Source organism: Glycine max, chromosome 15, assembly GCF_000004515.6.
Source record: "Glycine max cultivar Williams 82 chromosome 15, Glycine_max_v4.0, whole genome shotgun sequence".
In the NCBI taxonomy this organism is placed as follows: Eukaryota; Viridiplantae; Streptophyta; class Magnoliopsida; order Fabales; family Fabaceae; genus Glycine; species Glycine max.
The window spans coordinates 21,087,316-21,111,297 of record NC_038251.2 but is presented as its reverse complement, the minus strand read 5'-3'; the positions used below and the strand labels follow the sequence as shown (position 1 = coordinate 21,111,297).

General features: G+C 32.4%; 1 protein-coding gene across 3 annotated transcripts; it reads left to right on the top strand.

The window, feature by feature from the left end:
• Window positions 1-9,128: 9,128 nt before the first annotated feature.
• LOC100787994 (S-adenosylmethionine synthase) lies at window positions 9,129-11,432 on the top strand. Of its 3 annotated transcripts, none has more exons than XM_003546502.4 (2): window positions 9,129-9,284; window positions 10,013-11,432. In XM_003546502.4, the coding sequence occupies exon 2, from the start codon at window positions 10,021-10,023 to the stop codon at window positions 11,206-11,208; it is 1,188 nt and encodes a 395-aa protein (XP_003546550.1). In that variant the 5' UTR covers window positions 9,129-9,284; window positions 10,013-10,020; the 3' UTR covers window positions 11,209-11,432. The 3 variants fall into 3 exon arrangements, with proteins under 3 accessions (XP_003546550.1, XP_003546552.1, XP_040866055.1); XM_003546504.4 differs by having other exon boundaries at window positions 9,190-9,423; XM_041010121.1 differs by lacking the exon at window positions 9,129-9,284 and adding an exon at window positions 9,444-9,665.
• The last annotated feature ends 12,550 nt before the right edge of the window (window positions 11,433-23,982 follow it).

Here is a 23,982-nt window from a genome sequence, read left to right as displayed (position 1 = left end):
ATAATAAAGTATATGAATAAGTGAATAACTGTTAATTAAACAATTATCAGTTAAAATTAAAATTAATTTTAAATTAATTTTTTATGTATAATTTTATCAAAATTTTTAATTATTGTTTTTTAAATAAAAAAAACAACGATTTTTAGAGCTTTTTTTTTAAAAAAAAAATCCTTAATAGAAGATAGATGCATATAACATGGCTTACTAAAAAGTTAGACATTTTTTCACAACAAAAGTTACACTATTAAGAACAAGGTAAGATTGTACCCTTGGATGTATCATAAAAAATGTGTGGTTACAGTTCATCGCTTACAACCTGGTTAGTTTGGTTTAATTCAAATTAATCTCATGATCAAAAGAAAAATCAAAATTCATTGGTGAGAAATTCATGAGAGTACGTTTAGATAGAAAATTTTAACTGAGGAAAGTAATTTATAATAGAATTTGAATTTCTATAATTTAGAATTCATTGCTTAGATGTTTTTTTATGAAGAATTTAAAATTTTGGAATTTTAAAACAGAATTTTAAACAACTAAAAATCTGGAATTTCAATTTCCTTCTAAAGAGTGAGAAATTGAAATTCTCTTCTTACATTTTTATCCTAGAAGTTTGAGCTCCTAAAATATCGATTGGGTGTGAGCATAGAGGAACACGTATAACTAGCACACCAACCATATTTTCTCTTTTTTTTATTCATTTTTTTCATCCTTATAATTTTAATTTTTTTATCCAAACACAAAATTTTGAAAATAAAAGAATTTCAATTGTAATATTTGAAATTCTTAGAATTTAAAATTTCAATGGTTGGAGAGAATTCCAACAAAGTCCTTCTCATCCTCCAGCTGTCCAAATCGCGATTAATGTGAAACGAAACCCCAACAACAAGATTGTGACGATAGATGTGAAATTATGTGATGAACAATCTATGACACATGCAACCTAGCCCCGAGAAGCATTGCTAAGACTTTTTAGAGGGGTTGAAAAGAGGTCTAAGTTCTTGCTATTTTAAAAAATGGGTTGTTGGGGGGACCATACATTAAAACATGTCATAGTCCCTTTATAAGTTGGATATTTGCCCCTGGTCGATGGTGAATCAAATAACAACTCCTCCATGTTCAAACACACCAATTAAGATTAAGCTTGTGTTGAGATATATTTTTTTTTTGTCAAATTGTGTTGCCATACAAATGAGAAATCTATTATGTCTGGTACGTGGAAAAGGTAAAATAACTATTTGTCATTTTGGTTTTAACTTGGGGTGAAATACAATTTTTTTTTTCAACATACCATCATTTCTCATATGGGACTATTCATGGGTTGATTTAGATTGAATAGGTGGAAAAATAATTTAAACAACCAATTTTCATTGGTTTAAATTGGTTTGGATCTTTTTAAAAAACTGTACAACCCAAACCAAATAACCTCGTCAAGAACGAATTGATTCAACTTGGATCAATTGAGTTCCCTGTTATATAAAAATAAAAAAATATTTTGAAAATAAAAAAATACATAATTTTAGCCAAAAATTCACACACAATCCTGTCCTTAAAAGCTTGTAAACAAAGATATTCTATTGTACTTGGTTTAGCCAACTAAATAATAGCAAACAATACAAAAAAAATGAAAATATTAGCAATGGATTACGTGTTGGGTTTAGTACAAGTTCAACGGGTTCCTAAAACACCAATCTAATACTTCAATCAATTACAAAAAGGTTATATTGGTTCCATTTGATAGTTACATAGAAGTATTTCTAATATTTGTTGTGAAAAATTATGATCTATTTTGCATTTAAAAATATACAATAATAATAAATAGAGAAAAATAGATTTATGTAACCAAATGTGCATTCTTGAAGTAAAAAAAAATTTCTTCAATAGCGTGAAGACAATCATTCACAACAAGACTAATCTTTGTTATCAACTCTTTTATGAATGAAAATCTATAGAACAAATCTTCTTTCTACTTTTCATGTCTAAGACTTAGACTTGAACTTTTCTAGGTTGTGTCTAGTGCACTTTGACTCAGATAGATGTTTCTATTCATAATGTTATAAGATATGGACTTGAGCCTTTTTCAAAGAAAAAAGGAAAGATTTTATTTAAAACTAGTCTACAACCCGTGCACATGCACGGGTTGTTCGGTAAGCGAATTTGCAAACGTTGATTAATAGCAAAATAGAGTTAAAGTCAAATACACAAATGAAGTATAGAGCAAGATAATATCGTTAATATTTATAGGTAATTGTTTGCTGAAATTACATCACCAAGATTTTTTTTTCAAAATCCCAGACTACAAAAGGCAGTTTAATCAGTGTCACTATCGTTCCAATCCTTCTGCCTTCTAATTACAATATCCCAAATTTTTCCATAATATCTATAGTAAAAGAGATTTCATCTCCATGATCAAAGTCCATTTCCACAAGAAAATCATACCATGGTTGAACAATGCCTTTTCCACCAATATCAGGATTCAGGGTTTCAACTTTCCATTGCAATGGAAGACCAAATCGCCTTAAGACTATCATGTGGTGACCACAAGCATTAAGAGGAACTTGTGTACAACGTGGGAGTTTCTGCTGATACAAAAAAAGTAAAATTAATAAACTGTTAAAAATTTGTTTAAAGAGATTAATCTATGAAACGTCAACTTACCAGGGGTTCAGGAGCATCGAGCATTTCCTGAGTAAACCGAAACAAAATCCCAAAAATAAAAAAGCTTAATTAGAAAAGGATTCACAACAATACAATTTCCAAATATAAACCAACTTTAAATCCTTTATTTTCTATTTATCAGCGAACAAATTAAAAGAAACAAACAAAAATAATGTTTTTCATAGGGATCATTAACTATGGAATGCAAATTACGATAAAAGAACATTACAAAGCAAAAATGATTAAAACAGGATGAAAAATTTTGGGCTTTTCTAGTTTGGTCAAAAGGAAATTTCCTTGTTGTCATTTCAAACGTCAATTCATTCGATTGATCATTTAAAAAATAGAAGAATAACAATCACATGAATGAAGAGAACAAATAAAATGTATGGAATCATTCTCGTAGTCTTGAATTGTGAACTGAATCATGTGAAGAGCTGGAACATCTTTGCCTAATAATTTGAACCCAACAACACCTTGTAAGACCATGCTCATGGGCTGCAAAAATATGAGATAAATAAATATTCCTTACAATAAGTCCTCCAATGGTCAAAACCACACAGGTCTATCCATTATTACAAACAACATGCAAATTGTTAAAAAAAAGGAGACAATTGGAATTTTGCAGAGATACCTAGAGCATAAATTAATTTAATTCTCTAATTTTAAAAATAACTCAGAGGGTTCTATAACAAATTAGAATGTTAGTTTTACCTGGCCGAGCATTGTAGCTTCTGCTTCTATTCCACCAACTCCCCATCCAGCAACACCGAGGCCATCAATGATAGTTGTGTTTGAATCAGTTCCCGTCATTTGTGTTGAACACAACTCTACCAAGATATTCTAAATTAACCTGCAAAATTAAAATCACAAAACTTGATTTAGAAGACAAATTTGAATGACAGGAATATCATAAGCAACACCTTAGCATAGTCATGGTCACTTGACTTGAGTAATAATAATAATAATAATAATAATAATAATAATAATAATAATAATAATAATAATAATAATAATAAAACTTGAAGTAATATTGGAATCAAAAATGAAAACCTGATTTTAATAGTATCAGGTCCCATAACTATTGTTCTTGAGAAATGACCTGGTTGCAACAATAGTTGTTTCTACATTTCAAAAACAAAATCAAATTGCAAAGAAAAAAAAATAAAAAAAAAATTCAGAATTCAAGTAAGAGATAAATCTTATGCACCAAAACAGCCACCAACTCTCTCATATACGATCAAAACAGCCACCAAAATCCTGCAACACAGAAACAGAAAATTGGTATCAACAGAATTAGTATTTACCATAAAACTCTACAAACTTGCCAACAACCCCATGCTTTCTTAGCATTTGTGTAATAATCAACACCAAGTCAGTAGTTGTGACACCATCTCAGAGTTTGCCTAATAATTTGAACCCAACAACACCTGGTAGGACCATGGTCATGGGCTGCAAAAATATGAGATAAATAAATATTTCTTACAATAAGTTCTCCAATGGCCAAAACCACACAAGTCTATACATTATTACAAACAACATGCATATCGTTAAAAGAAAGGAGACAATTGGAATTTTTTAGAGATACTAAGAGAATAAATTAATTTAATTCTCTAATTTTAAAAGTAACTCAGAGGGTTCTATAACAAATTAGCATGTTAGTTTTACCTGGCCAAGCATTGCAGCTTCTGCTTCTATTCCACTAACTCCCCATCCAGCAACACCCAGGCCATCAATGATAGTTGTGTGTGAATCAGTTCTCGCCATTTGTGTTGAACACAACACTACCAAGGTATTCTAAATTAACCTACAAAATTAAAATCACAAAACTTGATTCAGAAGACAAATTTGAATGACGGGAATATCGTAGGCAATACCCTAGCATAGTCATGGTCACTTGACTTGAGTAATAATAATAATAATAATAATAATAATAATAATAATAATAATAATAATAATAATAATAATAATAATAATAATAATGATAGTAATAATAATAAAAACTTGAAGTAATATTGGAATCAAAAATGAAAACATGATTTTGCCAGGTAAATATGGCGGTCGAGGCTCAGAAAGATCAGCGATGAATGTCATTAACTCCTACACCACACCATTTCAACACACGACAATAAAAAAACACAAACAAAAACTAAATGTCAAATCAATAAATAGATAAAAATGACACCTTTATTCTTCAACACCGTCCTGTGAATCCTATTGTTGCAACCCTTACATGGGCAAAGCGACGTCACCTTCAGCATTGCCGTTGTGACTGTAGTCTGTCCCAAAAATCAAACCACAAAAAATCAGACAAAAAAAAACATAAAGACCGTTTTAATTAAATCAAAATAGAAGAACCTATATCTTCCTCTTAACTTCTCTGACAACCGTCCTGTGAATCCTATTGTTGTAACCCTTGCATGGGCAAAGCGTCGTCACCTTCAACACCGTCGTTGTTACTGTAGCCTGTCCCAAAAATCAAACCACAAAAAATCAGCAACAATTCTTGTAGCAAAAATGACAGAAGATAATTTAAAAAAAAACGAAAAAGAACAGAAGAGAAACAAAAAGAAATAAGCACAACAACTCTTATAGCAAAAATGACAGAATATAATTTTCTAAAAAAAATGAAAAAGAACAAAGTAGTAACCTCGAGTCGGCGCACCTAAAACCTTTGGAAGCTAAAATACAACATTAAGCAGATTTACAAAAATAATAAATGAAATGGACAAAATCAACAACAACTCTTTTAGCAAAAATGATAGAAAATAATTTTAAAAAATGAAAAAGAGTAGAGGAGAAACAAAAAGCGGAAAAGAAAAGAGGAGAAGGTTGAGGAAGAGAAAGATGGAGAAAGAGAAGATTGAGGGAGAAAATGCAACAGAAATGCAGGAGAGAGAAAAAAGTTCTGGAATTAAGTGAAATAAAATGGGGAGTTGAAATCCACCAATCAGGGAGCGACACATGGCGGTGGCAACAAAAAAACGGTACAAAAAAAGGAGGGGCAAAATGATCAAAAAACCAAGAAAATTGTCACATGTCAATCTTTCAGCCATGGGCACACTAGTCATTTTGCTCTACTTCTCTTTTATTATATAGGATATAGATATAGATAATTTCATATCTCTTTATCTTTATAAAATAAAAATTATCTCATATTTTATTTTAAGAAGCTTTTTGATATAAGACAAAGATAATTCACAATTAACCGCATGTCAAATTACGATAATTAATCACATGATCTAATCTTGCTATGTAACAATAGAATATTGTTCTTATTTTATGGACAACTTCCACATTTATCAAATAATACTCACTTTTTTATATTAATTATATTCTTGGTGCTAGCAAAAAAATATAATAATATTCCACTAGAATATTTATTTGATTAAATTAAATTTTCTAATTTAATTATCAATTTTTTTTTATTTTACAAAGATTGAAATAAATTAGGTTCAATAATAAACCGGTAGTAAATTAATCATACTTAATTTACTGATCAAGGTAGGCTTCTAGTAACACTTCTTAACGTCCGGATAACATAAAGTGACATCTTTTACTTTCAAGAACCAATATAAGAATAATGTAATATTTTTTTCCATCATTTATAGCTCAATGTTAACTCTGGAGTATATAATTATTGTCAAACTCTAATAAGCTAACACATTTAATCCATGAATGACTTAAGAAATTCTTTTCTTCTTTCATTCAATTGCTCTGGTCAAGGTCTTAATTATATCATAGAGCTCAAACTAATTATCTAGAGTTGATAGATTTCTTCTTGATTAATCATTAATTCTACAAGTATTTAATCATATTCAATATTCATTGAACTAGTACCCTAACGCATTAGGTTTCTGAAATTAAAATATAACAAATAACTTGTTAATTTATGTGATAATCTCAAGTCAAAGGAAACTATTATATTTCTTTTTGAAAACTTTTTATTGATATATCAAGATAATATTAACTATTAGGAATTCTCAATTAAGTCAGTTCAATGATGATATTTATATATACATAATCTATGCAATTTAATAAGTGAGATATATTAATCTTTATCCAATAAAGATCATTAAATATATATTAATCTATCCGAATTATTGATGTCTTATTCACAATAATCCTACTATCAAGAACAATTTAGATTAAAATTATAAATGAATTATTTCTCATTATCATAATTTCTATCATGATAACACGCCTCTAATTTTAATCAATGACTTACCAAATTAACAATTTAATAAAATAATAAATATGATAATAAAATAAAGAACATTTTTTTTTTACTAAAATTGATAACTTGGGTCTTTGAAATACATATTTATCCACAGGATGATTTAGGTATTTTTTTAGTTTTTTGAAAAACTTTCGAATCTAGTTATGCTTAAAAATTTGAATAATTTTAATTGGTACCATTTTGATCCTAGAGTTTGTGAAGTTGATCCGAATCAATGAATTTACCTAATCCCAAATATGTTGTAAATTCATTTGGTTTTACATAAAATTGATTTTGTAAAATTGAATTTAGCTGATTTTAAAATAAAGTAATTTATGATTAAATGTTTTTATACAAACAAATTAATAGTAAAGGGGTTAAATATATTGTAAAACTAAATTTAGTTGAAAATGATTTGTGATTCTTATTCTCATAAATAAAAGATAAAAAGAAAGAATTTTTATTGGAACTCACTTAAGGAATAAGGATGCATTTGAAAGCATAATAGATGTGCAGCATTAATGACATTTTTAATAAAAATTTCCTATATATTTTTATTTTTAATCCTGTCTTTTTAGAATAGCATTTGTTTTTTTATAAATAGAAAACTAGAAGAAAATGATTTATTTTTTAGGAAGTAAAAATAAATACTATTTTATTTCTCTTTTTATAAGAAACAAATGACATAGAGTACTACTTTTTTTTATCATAATTATAAGAAAGATATGATCATTTTTAAATATAGGATATTTATTACAATTATCTGGAAAAAAAAGTAATTAATTTTTTATTTAATGTAAAATTTACTTACATTTTGCTAAATTAAAAATTAATTTTAAACTCTAAATTATTTGTTAAAACCTTTTTTTTGTGATATCAATTGTTAAAATCTGAGACAAAATATCTGATTGGTTAAGTGTGGTACAAAATTAAGTTTTTATTAAAAATTATGGACAATCAAATTATAAACACCAATATTATTTCGTACAAAGTCAAATAGCACGAATCACACGAATCCCTGGAAACATCTAATTTCTAATGTGCATTTAAAATTTTAAAAAATAAAATAAAATAACAAATACGTAATTCGATCCAAAATGTTCAATAATTGTGACCCTGTCTCACCAAAACTTGAAGAAAACAATCTCGTGTAATTATAATCTATATAAAAATATGATTTTCTTTATTAATTACAGTTATAAATGATCTAAAAATCATTTTTTACATGTTATAACAGATGCAGAAGTTATTTTTTACCTAAAAAATTACTTTTTAGGTCAATTATAATTATAATTAATGTTAAAAGTTAAAATTACTCGATTTTTGAAATCACCTAATTTGATATATATAATTTTGTGAAATCATTTTAGTTTGGTGAAAAAGTTGAAAAAAGAAGCATTTGCCGTATAAAAAAGGAAAAAAACATTTATCACCTAGTTTAATAGAAAAAAAGTTGAAAAAAAAAACAATTAGTATAAAAAAAAAGCATTTACAGAAGGAAATCGTGTGATAGGAAAAAAAAAGACATTCGTACTTCTAATACCAAATTTGCTTCAAACCAAGAAGCATTTCTGAATTATAAATAAGGAGGATTTTTCAACGGCTACCAAAAGATTGCGCCTAAAAGGCTAAAAACTAAAAAGAGAATGAAATTATGGAGTTAACAACGTTTGTTACATGAAAAATTAGAGAGAAAAGGGGAATGAAATATTGTTACATGAATATTTATTATGCTATTTAACAGGTAGATAGAAGGAGAGAAGAAAATATATAAATATAATAAAGTTTATAATGTGATAAAAGACAAAAAAAATATTAAAAAGGTATTTAAAATAATAAAATACTTGAATTTGATTTAAAAAATAATAAAATATTTATGTATGATTAGTAGGAAATTCTCTTAACCCTACCTGTGGATACACTATGGGGGGAGTCATAGTTAAGTTAAGGTAGTCAAATACAATAAACTCACCAACAACGAATACCTTGGTTGGGTTTTGGGGGTAGGTAATGGGGCCCACATAGGGGAACGTGTAGTGTCGTGGTGGTGTAGATGTGGTGGCCACGACATTCATGATTCACACATCTCATCCCACACTCACACCCACCGACGCCACCGTGTCACGCGGCTGAGATTCATTTCCCAGATCCAATCTGGACCGTCCAAGTGGACACTAGAAACGGGAAGTGTACGAGTGATGAATCTAACTCAGATCTTGCTGCATAGGGGCATTTCCGTCTTTTAACGCACCCCCCACCCACCCCCGTCTCACACCTATGCCTATAAATCCACACCCAAGTCTTCCTTTCGGACTCGCACCGCTTGAGCAGACTTAACAACAGCACAAAGCGGGTTACTGTCTGTTCAAGCTACCATCTCTCTCTCTCTTTCTTAGTGCCTCCTTGCCAGGTGCTGCCACTCTCTCTTTCTCTCTCTTCATCCTTCTGTTGGGTTGGTTGTGGAGTGTTGTTTTCTGTTGTGCACGTGTTGTCATTTTTTACCCTCGCCACAGATCTGAAGTGTTCAAGTTTGGATTTTGTGCTTCTGGGTTGGTTTGTTTTGCCTTTTCCTCAACTGGGTCGACCGTGTTTAACTGAATTTGTCTCTCGGAAACCGTGTTTTTGTCTGAATTAGAAGCCTGATCTACAAATTTTGGCATTCTAGTTTCTCCAATTGTGCTGGAATTCCGTCTGGGGTTTTAGATCTGGAGAAATTGATGTGTAGCTTGTGACAATTTGTGGAAGAATTTTTATTTTTTTTCTTGATTTGCGGAGATGTGGTAGTTTCCAAGTAAGGGTTCTGGGGGTTTTGTGCTAGATTTGACCAATGATCAAACTTAGAACTTGAACTTGAACTTTTTTTATTGGCTAAGGTTAATTGTTAGTTTATTGTTAACGGGATTCAGCAGATCTTAGTTGTTAATTGTTAGCTTCTTCTTTTTTTTTTTTGGTTAGTGGGAGATTTGATCCCACTATTTCTTCCCATCCTTTCTTCCTTCACCACTTTGAACTTGAACTTAGTTGGGGGACTTGGCTGAGTTAGACTGTTATGTTTAAATTGTAGTCATGGTGGTGTTTTTGGCTGTGAATTTGCTCATATGTGCTAATTATGTGTTCTTGTTTGATGTTACTCTACAGAAGTTAAAATGGCCCAAGAAACTTTCCTATTCACATCTGAATCAGTGAACGAGGGGCACCCTGACAAGCTCTGTGACCAGATCTCCGATGCTGTGCTCGATGCATGCTTGGAGCAGGACCCTGACAGCAAGGTTGCCTGTGAAACCTGCACCAAGACCAACATGGTGATGGTTTTCGGAGAGATCACAACCAAGGCCAACGTGGACTATGAGAAGATTGTGCGTGACACATGCAGGAACATTGGTTTTGTCTCTGATGATGTTGGTCTTGATGCTGACAACTGCAAGGTCCTCGTCAACATTGAGCAACAGAGTCCTGATATTGCTCAAGGTGTGCACGGCCACCTCACAAAGAGGCCTGAGGAGATTGGTGCTGGTGACCAAGGTCATATGTTCGGCTATGCCACTGACGAGACTCCCGAGCTCATGCCCTTGAGCCATGTCCTTGCCACGAAGCTCGGTGCCAAGCTCACCGAGGTTCGGAAGAACGGGACATGCCCTTGGCTGAGACCTGATGGCAAGACCCAAGTCACTGTTGAGTACTACAATGACAAGGGTGCCATGGTTCCAATCCGCGTCCACACTGTGCTCATCTCCACACAGCATGATGAGACTGTCACAAATGATGAGATTGCAGCTGATCTTAAAGAACACGTGATTAAGCCTGTGATTCCTGAGAAGTACCTTGATGAGAAGACCATTTTCCATTTGAACCCTTCTGGCAGGTTTGTCATTGGAGGGCCGCATGGCGATGCTGGTCTCACCGGCCGCAAGATCATCATCGACACCTATGGAGGATGGGGTGCACATGGTGGTGGTGCCTTCTCTGGGAAGGATCCTACCAAGGTTGATAGGAGTGGTGCCTACATTGTGAGGCAAGCTGCAAAGAGCATTGTTGCAAATGGACTTGCTAGGAGGGCAATTGTGCAAGTTTCCTATGCCATTGGTGTGCCTGAGCCCTTGTCTGTGTTTGTTGACACTTATGGCACTGGGAAGATCCCTGACAAGGAAATCCTCAGCATTGTGAAGGAGAGTTTTGACTTCAGGCCTGGCATGATCTCCATCAACCTTGATCTCAAGAGGGGTGGAAATGGCAGGTTCTTGAAGACTGCTGCATATGGACACTTTGGCAGAGATGACCCTGACTTCACATGGGAAGTGGTGAAGCCACTCAAGGGGGAGAAGGTACCTGCTTAACTAAAAGGGGTTCCAACACTCTTGGCAAGGGACTTTTGCACTACTACTGGCTTCTTATTATCTGATTGCTAAAATTTTCTCTATGTTTCCTTCCCTCTTACTCAATTCTGTTTTTTTTTTTCTGTATTTTTTTATGAATTTCCCCCTTTTTTTTGTGTACTTGTATGTGTTCTTTCAGAACATATATATTTTATATGATGAAACAAAAAAAAATGTTCTCTCAAGATTTATGCTAGAAATATGTAATAATCTCAAATTATAGAGAGTATACAATTTTACTATGTGAATTGCAGTACTTTCACGGAATTCATTTGTAGTCTAGGTTTACTGGGAAAACTGGGAAAACATGACTAGTATCATTTTGCGTTGCAAAACAATAAAATGCACACTATATACAGTAATCTAACTGAATTTACTATGTGAATTGCAGTACTTCTACTGAATTCACATAGTAAATTGTATACTCCCTTCAAATTGTGTAATCTAGGTTTTACTAGGAAAAAATGACTATCATGCACACTATTATAGAGAGTATACAATTTTACCACCATGAAGATTTTACAATTTAAAATCTAGCTTTTTATAGTGCATTTTACCTCAAATAACACCCAGACAAACCTTGTCGGTGGTGATATTATGAACTGGCAAATGACAAATCTTCTTCATGGTTTATGGTTACTTCGGTCTTAAACTTAAAGTGTTGCTATTTTGATTGCCAAGTGTTTTAATTGAGAGCAATAGATGAGGAGCGTTTGATTTAATGATTGGTGTGACTGTACCTTGAGCAGTGGTTTTCATTTTCATTTAGCTGAATGGTTAAAGGAGTCTATTTCCAGGGGGTGATTCAGCTATGGTCCCATGAAATGTAACTCAAGTTACATTTTTGTTGTTTCATGTTGCCGCAAGCCAAGGGTCGGCCAAGTGGAAATTCTTCTGTCACATGCACACATTATAAGTGTTATGGAAGTGATGAAGAACAAACAAGAAAGTAGCAGAAAATGCAATAGACCATAAATGTCATACACACAAAATTGTAGCAGAATTGAAAGAGAAGAAAGGAGAGAAAGAACACACAAAATTATGTGGTTCACCTTGATCAATGCTACATCCATGGGAGGGAAAAACAGAAAGCTTTTTTATTATGGTTGTAGTATACAAGTGGAAGCTTATCCTCTGTCTAGAAAATACAGGGCATCCTTGCCTTATATAGAAAGAGGACAAAACAGAAAAAATAACAGAATAATCTTCCATATGAGTCATAGCCCAACAATTCACCACCTTGAACTAACATCCATATAGGACACAAACTGCTCCCTCCAACCACACAAGATCTTAACCCCAACAATCAACATTGAGCAAGCTTAAGCAATGATCAAACTTGCTCTTCGGAACTAGCTTTGTGAACATATCAGCAGGATTGTGCAGAGTGCTGATCTTATGAACTTTGATTCTTCTTTCTGACCGAATGAAGTGATATCTAACATCTATATGCTTGGTTCTATCATGATGAACCTGGTCCTTGGCCAAGCATATAGCACTAAGGCTGTCACAGTAGATGTTAGCATATTCTTGATTAATTCCGAGATCATTTATCAGACCTCTCAGCCAAATTCCTTCCTTCGCAGCTTCAGTAAGAGCCATATATTCAGCCTCAGTAGTTGAGAAGGCAACAGAAGGTTGAAGTGTTGCCTTCCAACTCACCAAGCAGCCACCAAGGGTGTAAGCATACCCTGTTAATGACCTTCTCTTGACTAGATCAGCAGCAAAATCTGCATCAGAATAGCCAGTGAGGCAGCAATTTGGATGAGATCCATAGATCAAACCTACATCTGTAGTCCCTTTAAGATATCTGAAAATTCAGTTAACAGCCTTCCAATGTTCCTTCTGAGGTTGGTTTAATAACGTACTAACCATGCTAACAACATAAGCAAGGTCAGGTCTAGTGCAGACCATGGCATACATGAGACTGCCAACAACACTTGAGTATGAAACCTTTGACATGTAGTCCTGATCAGCTTGAGCTTGAACCTTTATCATAGCAGACAACTTCTTTTTTTCTGAAAGGGGAGTGCTGAAAGGTTTAGAGTCAGCCATTCCAAACCTTACAAGTATTTTCTGAATGTAATCCTTTTGAGACAAAAATAGCCTTTTCTGAGTTCTGTCCCTATAGATTTCCATTCCTAAGATTTTCTTCGCAGCCCCTAGATCTTTCATATCAAATTCACCATTCAGGAGAATCTTCAGATTTTGTATATCACACATGCTTTTTGCTGCAATAAGCATGCCATCTACATAGAGTAGAAGATAACTCATTGATCCATCCTCCACCTTGTTGTGATAAACACAGCTGTCATAGAGACTCCTCTTGAATCCTTGGCTGGTGATAAAGCTGTCAAACCTCATGTACCATTGCCTTGGAGATTGTTTCAACCCATACAAGGACCTCTGTAGTTAACAAACATACCTTTCTTTTCCTTGAACTTCAAAACCTTCAGGCTGTTTCATTAGAATATTTTCTTCCAATCTTCCATGGAGAAAAGCAGTCTTGACATCAAGTTGTTCAAGTTCCAGATCTTGGTTTGCCACTATAGCAAGCAAAACCCTGATGGATGTATGTCTAACCATAGGAGAAAAAATTTCGTTGAAATCTACTCCTTTCTGGCTGAATCCCTTGGCAACTAACCTAGCCTTGTATCTTATCCCTTCCTTTTCTGAAAGACCAGGTTTCCTCTTGTATATCCACTTGCAGCCTACCACATGTCTTCCTTTAGGTAGTTCAACAAGTTTCTAGGTCTGATTCTTATATAAAGATTCCATTTCCTCTTTCATAGCTAACAACCAATTTTTAGCTTCAGGATGATTGATAGCTTCTTGGTAAGTGGCTGGTTCATTTGAATCTATGTCTTTAGCTGCATGTAATGCATAGGCAGCCATGTCTTCAAAGCCATATCTGTCAGGAGGTTTAGTGATCCTTTTTGGTCTCTGATTGATTTCAGAATTGAGCTGTGGAGGATCAGGTTCAGCAGCCAAATGAGACTCATTTGCACTGAAATCTTCTAATTTCTCACCTTCTTGAAGAACCACAGGAGATGTTTTGGAATGACCCCCTTTTTCTAAGTCTTTGGCTATAGATTCTACATCCTTTTCTTGAGGAGAGTGGCAGCTTTGTGTTCCAACAATTGGAACCTCAAGCTTGGGATAAAACAGGTGTGATTCATCAAAAATTACATCTCTGCTGAGTAGAACTTTCTTTTCGGATGGTGACCAGATCCTATAGCCTTTCTCCCCATCACCATAACCCATGAACAAACCATTTCTTGATCTAGATACTAGCTTTCCTTCATTGACATGATAATAAGCATTGCAGCCAAATACTCTTAGGTTTGAGTAGTTTGCTGTTTTGCCATTCCAGATTTCAATAGGAGTTTTAAGTCCTATAGCACTAGAGGGTGTTCTATTGATTAGAAGACAAGCTGTATTGATAGCTTCTCCCCAAAAACTTCTGTTGAGACCAGCATTGGATAACAGGCATCTTGTTCTTTCCAGGAGTGTTCTGTTCATTCTTTCAGCAACTCCATTTTGCTGAGGAGTGTTCCTAACGGTAAGTTGTCTAGCAATTCCTTCATCTCTGTAGAATTTGTTAAATTCTGTTGAGCAAAACTCCAAGCCATTATCAGTTCTGAGTCTTTTAACTTTCCTTTCATTTTATTTTTCAATCAGTGCTTTCCATTCTTTGAAGCATTTGAAAGCTTGACTCTTCTGACTCATGATGTAGATCTAAGTCATCCTTGAGTAGTCATCAATTATGGACAGAAAATACCTTCCACCACCTAGAGAAGGTACTCTTGCAGGCCCCCAACAGTCAGCATGAATGTAATCAAGAGTTCCTTTGGTGGTGTGAATTGCTTTTGAAAATTTAATCCTATGTTGCTTGCCGAAAACACAGTGCTCACAGAATTTCAGTTCATCCAATTTCTGATTTCCTAACAGCTGCTGTTTTTGAAGTATCATCATACCTTTTTCACTCATATGTCCTAGCCTCATGTGCCACAATTGAGTTAAGTCAGGTATGCTCTTATTGGATCTTGATGCAACAGCTACTAGACCATCATCAATACATGTTGTACCTTGAAGTATATAAAGATTACCCTTCTTTATACCCTTCATCACCATTGTAGAGCCTTTATGAATTTTCGTGACCCCATTTTCAGTGCTGCATTTGAACCCTTTTCCATCCATAATACCTATAGAGATTAGATTCTTCTTCAGGTCTGGAACATGCCTAACTTCAGTGAGTGTTCGAATAATTCCATCATGCATCTTGATTTTTATTGTGCCAATTCCAACTGTCTTGCATGAGACATCATTTCCCATAAAGACATTTCCACCCGATTTCTCTTCATAGGTGTCAAACCAGGTTTTGTTAGGACACATATGAAAGGAACGTCCAGAGTCTAATATCCATTGATTTTCAGAATGTTGGTGATGATTAGCAACTGAGAGAACAAGCTCATTTTCAGATGTGGAACCTTCCTTGGCAATAGCAGCAGATGGTTTGCCCTTTTTCTTGGGACAATCTTTCTTCCAATGACTTGGCTCCTTGCAATAGTTACAGATATCCTTTGGATTGACATGAGTCTTCTTCTTTCCTTTAAACACATTTTTCTTGATGTTCTTGTTAGAGTTAGAGGCAACAAGACTAGATCCATTTGATTCTTCAGAATTTCTAGATGCTTTAGAGCGAAGTTCCCTTGAGTATAAGCTGGATTTCATCTCCTCCATGGTGACACATTCCTTACCAACACTAAGGGAATTGACAAAGCTTTCATATAATGGTGGTAGAGACGCTAACAGAATCATGGAAGCATCTTCATCCTCTATCTTAACATCTATATCTCTTAATTCCATCAAAATAGAATTTAATTCATCAAGATGATCTATAAGAGATGTACCTTCTTTCATGTGTAAACCAAATAAACGCCTCTTCAAGAAGAGCTTGTTGCAGATTGACTTAGTCATATACAGCTTTTCCAACTTGAGCCATAAGCCACTTGCAGTTTCTTCATTTGCAACTTCATATAAAACTTCATCAGACAAGGAAAGCAAGATTAGTGAGTGAGCCTTTTCTTCTTGTTTTGCAAGTTCTTCAGTCTTTGAAATAGAGGTCTTTTCTTTTGATTCAGAAGCCACTTCTTTCTTCACAGATGCAGAAGCAACAACAGCCCAAACACGTTGTTCCTTCAACAAAGCACGCATCTTGATGCGCCACAGATTGAAGCTGTTCTTTCCATTGAATTTCTCAATACTGATTGTGTTTGACATAATTTCTTGAGTGTTCTTGATCACCAAGAAGCAGCGAAAGAACCAGAAACAAGACTCCTACAACTTGATCTTTGTATTCAGACGAGAATCTTGAATTCCCTTGATCGCAACTAGAGCTCTTGATACCAGTTTGTTATGGAAGTGATGAAGAACAAACAAGAAAGCAGCAGAAAATTCAACATACCAGAAATGTCATACACACAAAATTGCAGCAGAATTGAAAGAGAAGAAAGGAGAGAAAGAACACACACAAAATTACGTGGTTCACCTTGATCAAGGCTACATCCACGGGAGGGAAAAACAGAAAGCTTTTTTATTATGGTTGCAGTATACAAGTGGAAGCTTATCCTCTGTCTAGAAAATGCAGGGCATCCTTGCCTTATATATGCAGAGGACAAAATAGAAAAAATAACAGAATAATCTTCCATATGGATTTAGGTCACAGCCCAACAATAAGCATGCTTGCCATTATTTATTGGAAGTCAGTGATTGGTCCTCTTAGTCAGCGATTAGTTGTTGGTAGGAAATAGTACCAATTGTCGTTGAATCCAAATTTTAAAGGTGTTAAAAAGATCATTTCATTGAAGTACTACTATATATGTGAGAGAGTAACCTTTTTACTTCAATAAATATATATACAACTTTTTTTTTTTACCAAAACCTCATTCTCCAAAATATTTATCAAAATACTTGTGCGAATTAAATCTTGTTAACTATTTAATTTAACAATAATAAATCTTTTTTTACCAAAAACTCATTCCCCAAAATGTTTATATTATATAACTAAACCCTAAATAATAGAATTTTAAACCTAGTATAACTTGCTCTAATATAACATGTAAAAATAATTAGTTTTATACTAGGACTTAGAACATTATGGGAATGTATTGGATTGGAATTTTGAAGGATTTTAAAAGATTTTTTTTTTATATAAAAAAAGTCTTGAGATATTCAATCAAGACTTTTAAATGACATAAATAAGTATTGTGGTATTCAATTAAGATTATTGGGATTTTTTAAGAACTACAATGAAATCCAATAATATTCAATTAAGATATTTTTAAGATTAAAAAAAGTCTTCTGGTATTTAAAAATATAAAGATTTCAATCGATTCCTTTTTAGTATGGATTTTATGTGATTTGTCAATAGAAAATATTCATTAAACTATCCCACAAAAAACATTGAGATTTTCATGGATTCTTTTTTTTTCTTTTTCTTTCATTACTTATAATTTCTTCTCTTTTTCTTGAAGGTAATATAGACATTCATGTACAACACTTCATAACCTTCAATACCTTGATAAATGATAACCTTTAATAATCTCATGTTAATTTATCCTTTTTATGTACAAACTACTTTTCCTTTCTCTTACTTCTATGTGACAACTTTTCATTGTTAAAATACAAATATAATCATTTGTTATGTATTAGGATGCTTCACTCTCCAAACAGTTCGAGTAATGACCCTCCACTTGGTGACCTCAGCCTCTAAGGACGTCACCTTGCTCAGAGTTTTTTGGTGTCGTTGTCCATTTTCCTCTGCCTCTAAGGATGTCACCTTGCTCAGAGCTTTCTGGTGTCGTTGTCCATTTTCCTCCAAGATTGCTAGACTCCTCCGTGGAATGACCTTTGCAGAATCAGTGGCATTTTGAACCTTGATCGACCGAATGAGATTCTTGTCAAAAGTAGACACAAAGACAATCAAAGTTCGCTACTCCGGCCTATACCCCATGCTCCACATCTAGTCAGTATCACGAAAAGTGTAGACGTGATCAAGGGAGAGGATGAGGAGTAACTCCTGGAATAAGTTGATCCACCGTCATATATATATATATATATAAAGAGAGAGAGAGAGAGAGTTACTCCAAGAATAATTGTAAAAGATGAGTTACTCTTCATCCTTGTTATTCATTTTCTTAAAATCTAGACTAAATTGTAATGTTGGTCTCCCTATAATTTTAAATGTAGAATTTTGATCCCTTTATTTCTATATCAAGACATTTAGTCTCCTATTTTTCAGAGTAAACAATTTTGGTCCTTTCATTAGTTGATCATCCAAAGTCAAAGTCAAATGTTGACTTTGATGTGATGTATTAGCGTTGGTGTGACACTTATATAGATTGTTTACATGATGCTTATATGACAATGAGTTAAATAAAGTAAAAAAATACAAAAAAATCTTAGTAAAAATTAAACTCATGACCTCTTATTCAAAGATAACGTCATAAACTATTAAAATATTTGCTTTTCTTAGTTAATTTTATAAATATTATTTTATATATATCATTAGTCAAGAGTTATTAATTTTTTAAATTATAAAAATTTATAAATTAAATTAAATATTTAATATATATACATCTTTTTAATTTTATTTTATATCATTATATATATATATATATATATATATATATATATATATATATATTAGTTTGAATAGTTTACATATTTTTATTTAATTTTACTAATTTATAATTAAATTTGATAAATTCATATATAAATTATTTTGTAAATTTATTTTGATATAAATATTACTTTACTCTAGTTATATAAATCAATATCATTGCATCAATTAATATGTAAGTTATACAAATTATGTAAATTTATTTGAATATGTAAATTCTTTTTATTATAATTATATAAATTCATAAAATTTAAATATTTATTTATTTTTGGAAACTTCATGTTAATATTATTGTTTAACTATAAAAATTATGTAGTAAACAAGTTTTTAATACCAATTATATAAATGAAGAAATTATATAAATTAATATGTAAATTATTTATATAAATTACTTTATGTAATTTCTAAAAACTATGTACATATAATTTTATATATAAATAATATGAATTTTAATTTTAATTTTAAAAATTAATCAATTTTTTTATATTATTTAAATATTATTTTAAACTTACCTAATTTGTAAAAATTAAATAAAAAAAGTTTTTAAAATAACCCATATATTAGTTTATGTATTTTTTAAAAAAATTTATAAAATAAGAACAATTTTTATTAATTTATATTAAAATAAAATAAAATAAAATATTAATTTTATTTAAATATTAAATAATTTATATTAATTTATAATTTTTTATAATAAAAAGTTAATAACTTTTGACTAATGATACATTTAAAATAGTGTTTGAAATTAATTAAACAAAACAAATATCTTAGGTATTTATTGCTTTGTGTTTAAATAAAAGGTCATGAATTCAATTCTTATTAAGATCTTTTTGTTTTTCACTTTATTTAATCCTTTATCACATAAGCGCTATGCCCACAACCCACGTAAGCATTATGTTAGGCTAATACATGTTACATCAAAGTTAACATTTGACTTTGGATGATCAACTGGCATACTGATCAAAATTAGTTATTCTAAAAAATAGGAGAATTAAATGTTTTGATTTAGAAATAAGGAGATAAACACAAATTTAAAATTATAGGAGATCAAAATTATGATTTAGCCTAAAATCTAATAATGATTTGAATGAATAGTTAATCTTAACAATTAAATTACAAAAAATTTAAGGAAGATAAAGAATAACTCTAAAATACTTGTTATGAAAATCATGTAAAAAATGATTATATGGATCACATAATTATATGGATTTCCATTGATTAAATAAATGGAAAGTCAAATCCAAAAATATAACACCAGCCATTCATATGGTGGTAATAATGCATATCAAATTGAAAAAGATGACTAATGTCTACCAATCTATATCCTATATTATAAAAGAAAAGTAGAGGAAAAAGTCTATTGTGCCCCTGCTTAGAAAATTGCCACGTGTCCCTTTTCCTGGGTTTATGGTCATTTTATGGTCATTTTGCTTTCTTCTTCAACAACAACACATGTTTTGGTTTACGTGTTTCTTTTTTCCCCAAAAGCAACTGTTGTGCAATGTGTCTGATGGTTAAGCTAGCTTCCACTCTTTGGTTGGGCACATGGTTTGGGTGTTTTGTAGAATCCCGTTAGCCGTTGTTGTGTCATTTTGGTTTGCTTCATTTTCCAGTTGGAAAACAAAACTGTTTCTTTTCTCTTTGCTTGCTTCTGGATTTCAAGGTGTGAGCTTTTTAGTATACTGAGTATGGCTGTGTTATGTTTTTTTGCTGAATGTCTTTGCCTTCGATTTGTTTTCAGTTTTCTTTTTGTTTTCCAGTTTGGTTTTGCTTCGTTGCTCGGCTTGGCTGTGAGAAGAAAAGGTAATGTTTATGTTGTGCATGCCTTAACATGCCTTCGGTTGTGTTATGTTTTTTTGCTGAATGTCTTTGCGTTCGGTTTGTTTTCACTTTGTATGTGTGTTACCTTTTTCGAGTGATTTTAGAACTCTTTTTGGATGTTTTTCTGACTTTCGTGCTTTGTTTTCTAACTTTTATGTTGTGCATGACTGTGATTTTACAACTTTTCTTTGGTTGAGAAGTTTGTTTTTCAGTTTGGTTTTGCTCCGTTGCTCAGCTTAGCTGTGAGATGAAAAGGTAATGTTTATGTTGTGCATGCCTGTGCTACCTTTTCCCCCTGATTTTAGAACTTTTTTTCGGTGTTTTTCTAACTTTCGTTTTTTGTGTTTTAATGAGTTACGCTTGTTTTACAGTTTGCCTTTGCTTGGTTGTTCGTTTTGGGTGCGAGAAATCAAAGTTATACTTTTGTACCCATGTTGTTGGCTATTTATGTTATGCATGTGTGTCTTACCTTTTTTTTTTTGTTATTTTACATTTTAATGAACTAGGTTTGGCTATTTATGTTGTGCATGTGTGTCTTACCTTTTTTTTTTTGTTATTTTACAGTTTAATGAACTAGGTTTGGCTATTTATGTTGTGCATGTGTGTCTTACCTTTTTTTTGTTATTTTACAGTTTAATGAACTTTGTTCGGTTTGGCTGAGAGAAGTTGAGCCTTAATTTTTGTACCGATGTTGTTGTGTGTTTATGTTGGGGATGGTTGTTTTTTGTATGCTTTGCTAAGTTTCGTGTTAATGCATTCTTATATGTTTGCCAACTCTTTTGTTAACTATGTTTACTCACATGATCAGGTGTTTATTTTTACTGAATCATATGCATGATTGTCTTTACAAAGTTTCTTGCGGTCTTATGTGTGTTTCTGAGTTTTCTTCTTTGTTTTTTTGGTCATAGATTGTTAACTTTGGTTTCCTATGGTTGAGGTGGTAATTTAATTTTTTTCTCGTTCGACTATATGCTTGGTTTTTAACTGATGTTCTATTTTTCCTGGTGTTGTTGTTCAGGGTTTGCGATTGCCTACATCATAGATTTACGAGCAACCAATTTTATATAGATTTACGAGCAACCAATTTTATATAAAGTTATGGCACGTGTTCTTGATAAGATTAAGTTGATAGATGGATCAAGGAAAACTCTTAAGCTTTTTGCAAGGATCACTGATCTTTGGTTCATTGGGATCCCTGAAAAGTCTGAACAAGTCGAAATGGTTATTGTTGATTATGATGTATGTTTTTTCCCATTTTTTTTATTGTTATATACTATATTATTGACCATTCAATCAGGTATTTATATTCTTTGTATTTATATCCATGTTGTTTGCAAACAAGATCAGCTAAAGTCTTCGAAGGCTGATTTGAAGGAAAATTTGACTTATGTGATGCATAATTTTAAAGTTATGAAGAATGATTGTCAATTCAAAATTTGTGATCATGAATATAAATTATCTTTTACTAGAGTTACTGTTGTTAGGCAATCTGATACGGAACACCTAACTTTTAGGAAATTTAGATTTGTTGATTTTTCCACTGTCATTACTCGTGATTTTCAAACTGGACTCTTGGTTGGTAAGATTGTTTGCAATTTGTGCATTGATTTTGATTGAGGTACTTATGGCTTTTCAAATAATATGCGTTTATCTTGTGGTTGCTTTAGACGTTATTGGCGTGGTTGATGAAGTGGTATTCTGATATGTCTCATCAAAAAATACAAGGGTTGTTTTCAAATTAAAGGATTTGAGGTTATGTTTTAGAATTTAAGTTTTGAGTGTGTGTAATTGTTATTTGTATCTGGTGATGATTAGATATTGATATACTGATACATTTATTGTTGTTTGCTTCTGATAGTGGGCAGGTGCTATCCTGCACACTCTGGGAAAATTACTGCTTATAGTTTTTGTCTTACTTGAATGAGGTTGAAGATGAAAGGCCCATCGTTATTGTTTTGACACATGCTAGGATCAAGGAAGGCCAGGGTTAGTGTAATGTCAAATTTCTCAATTGTCATGCTCACTAGATAATATTTTTTTGGGGTCTGATCTACAGGATCATATCTGCCGTCAGTCAGTAATTCTTTGAAGGCGTCTAAACTCATGATCAACGAGCTTGTGTTGGAAATTCAAGAATTCAGAGAGAGGTATTTTGACAATGTGTTAGTTTCGTGTTTGTAATTTCAAACCGTTAAATATGTAACTAATCTTTGCTGGGTTTTTGCATTTGTTTTATTCTTATAGGCTTTTAGATTTAGGGATTGAGGTTAGATCAGTTTTGACTCCTATTGGACAAGGGAGTTCATAGGTTTCCGGGTCATCTCAATTATCATTAAAAGATGCGTTTCTGTCAAAGGCTGAAGCAAACTATCAGATTAATGCCAATTCCGAGGTGATGTTCTTATTCATTTGTAACTTCTCTTTGTACAAAATCTAATGCCAATTTTTTCAAACAGGAAATTGTATGTGTTACTGTCGCCATGATTACAACTATAGTGATGGACAACCATTCATGATGCTATCCGGCTTGTAGTCAATGTCACAAAAAAACTGACATAGAAACTGTGTCATTCACATGTCCATGTGGCAAAGACAACGATCAACCTGTACTAAGGTCATTGATATTCACTGCTTAATTGGTATGACCTTCATCAATTACTTTTTCTTATACTGGTATGTACATTGGCAGTTATAGAGTTGAAGTGATGGTTAATCACAAGGGCGAACAGACCAAACTTTTGCTCTGGGACCATGAATGTGCAGAGTTAATTGGTCAATCAGTGGATGAAGTCAACAAGCTCAAAATAGCAGTATGTTATTGTATTATCATGCAATGTTTTTTAATTTACAATCAAAATTTGTTAGGTTGCTATCCATTTTCATTGTTCATTTTAAGTCACTGATTTTTTTCCCGCAAGGATGACAATGTTGATTTAAATGCCTCTCCTCAAGCACTAGATAGGCTATTGGGTTGTTTCCTTGCATTCAAAGTCAAGGTACAACCAAGGTTCAGGAATGTTGTTGTTCTTAAATATTCAGATGAATCATACTTGATCAATGCTGTGCTGGATATGCTTCCCGATACTGAGGTTGTCTTTTGTCAAGTGTATTTTTGTTATTGTGACTGTATCCATATATTCCATTTGTTTCTTTACTCTCAATTCATATATCATGCAGCCATGTTGCAAGATTGAGAGTTCAATACTTGACTCGACCGACCCTAAAGAGCT

What these genes read in the sequence shown, in the direction of transcription:
- LOC100787994 (XM_003546502.4), top strand. Translation starts at nt 10,021, where the DNA reads ATGGCCCAAGAAACTTTCCTATTCACATCTGAATCAGTGAACGAGGGG.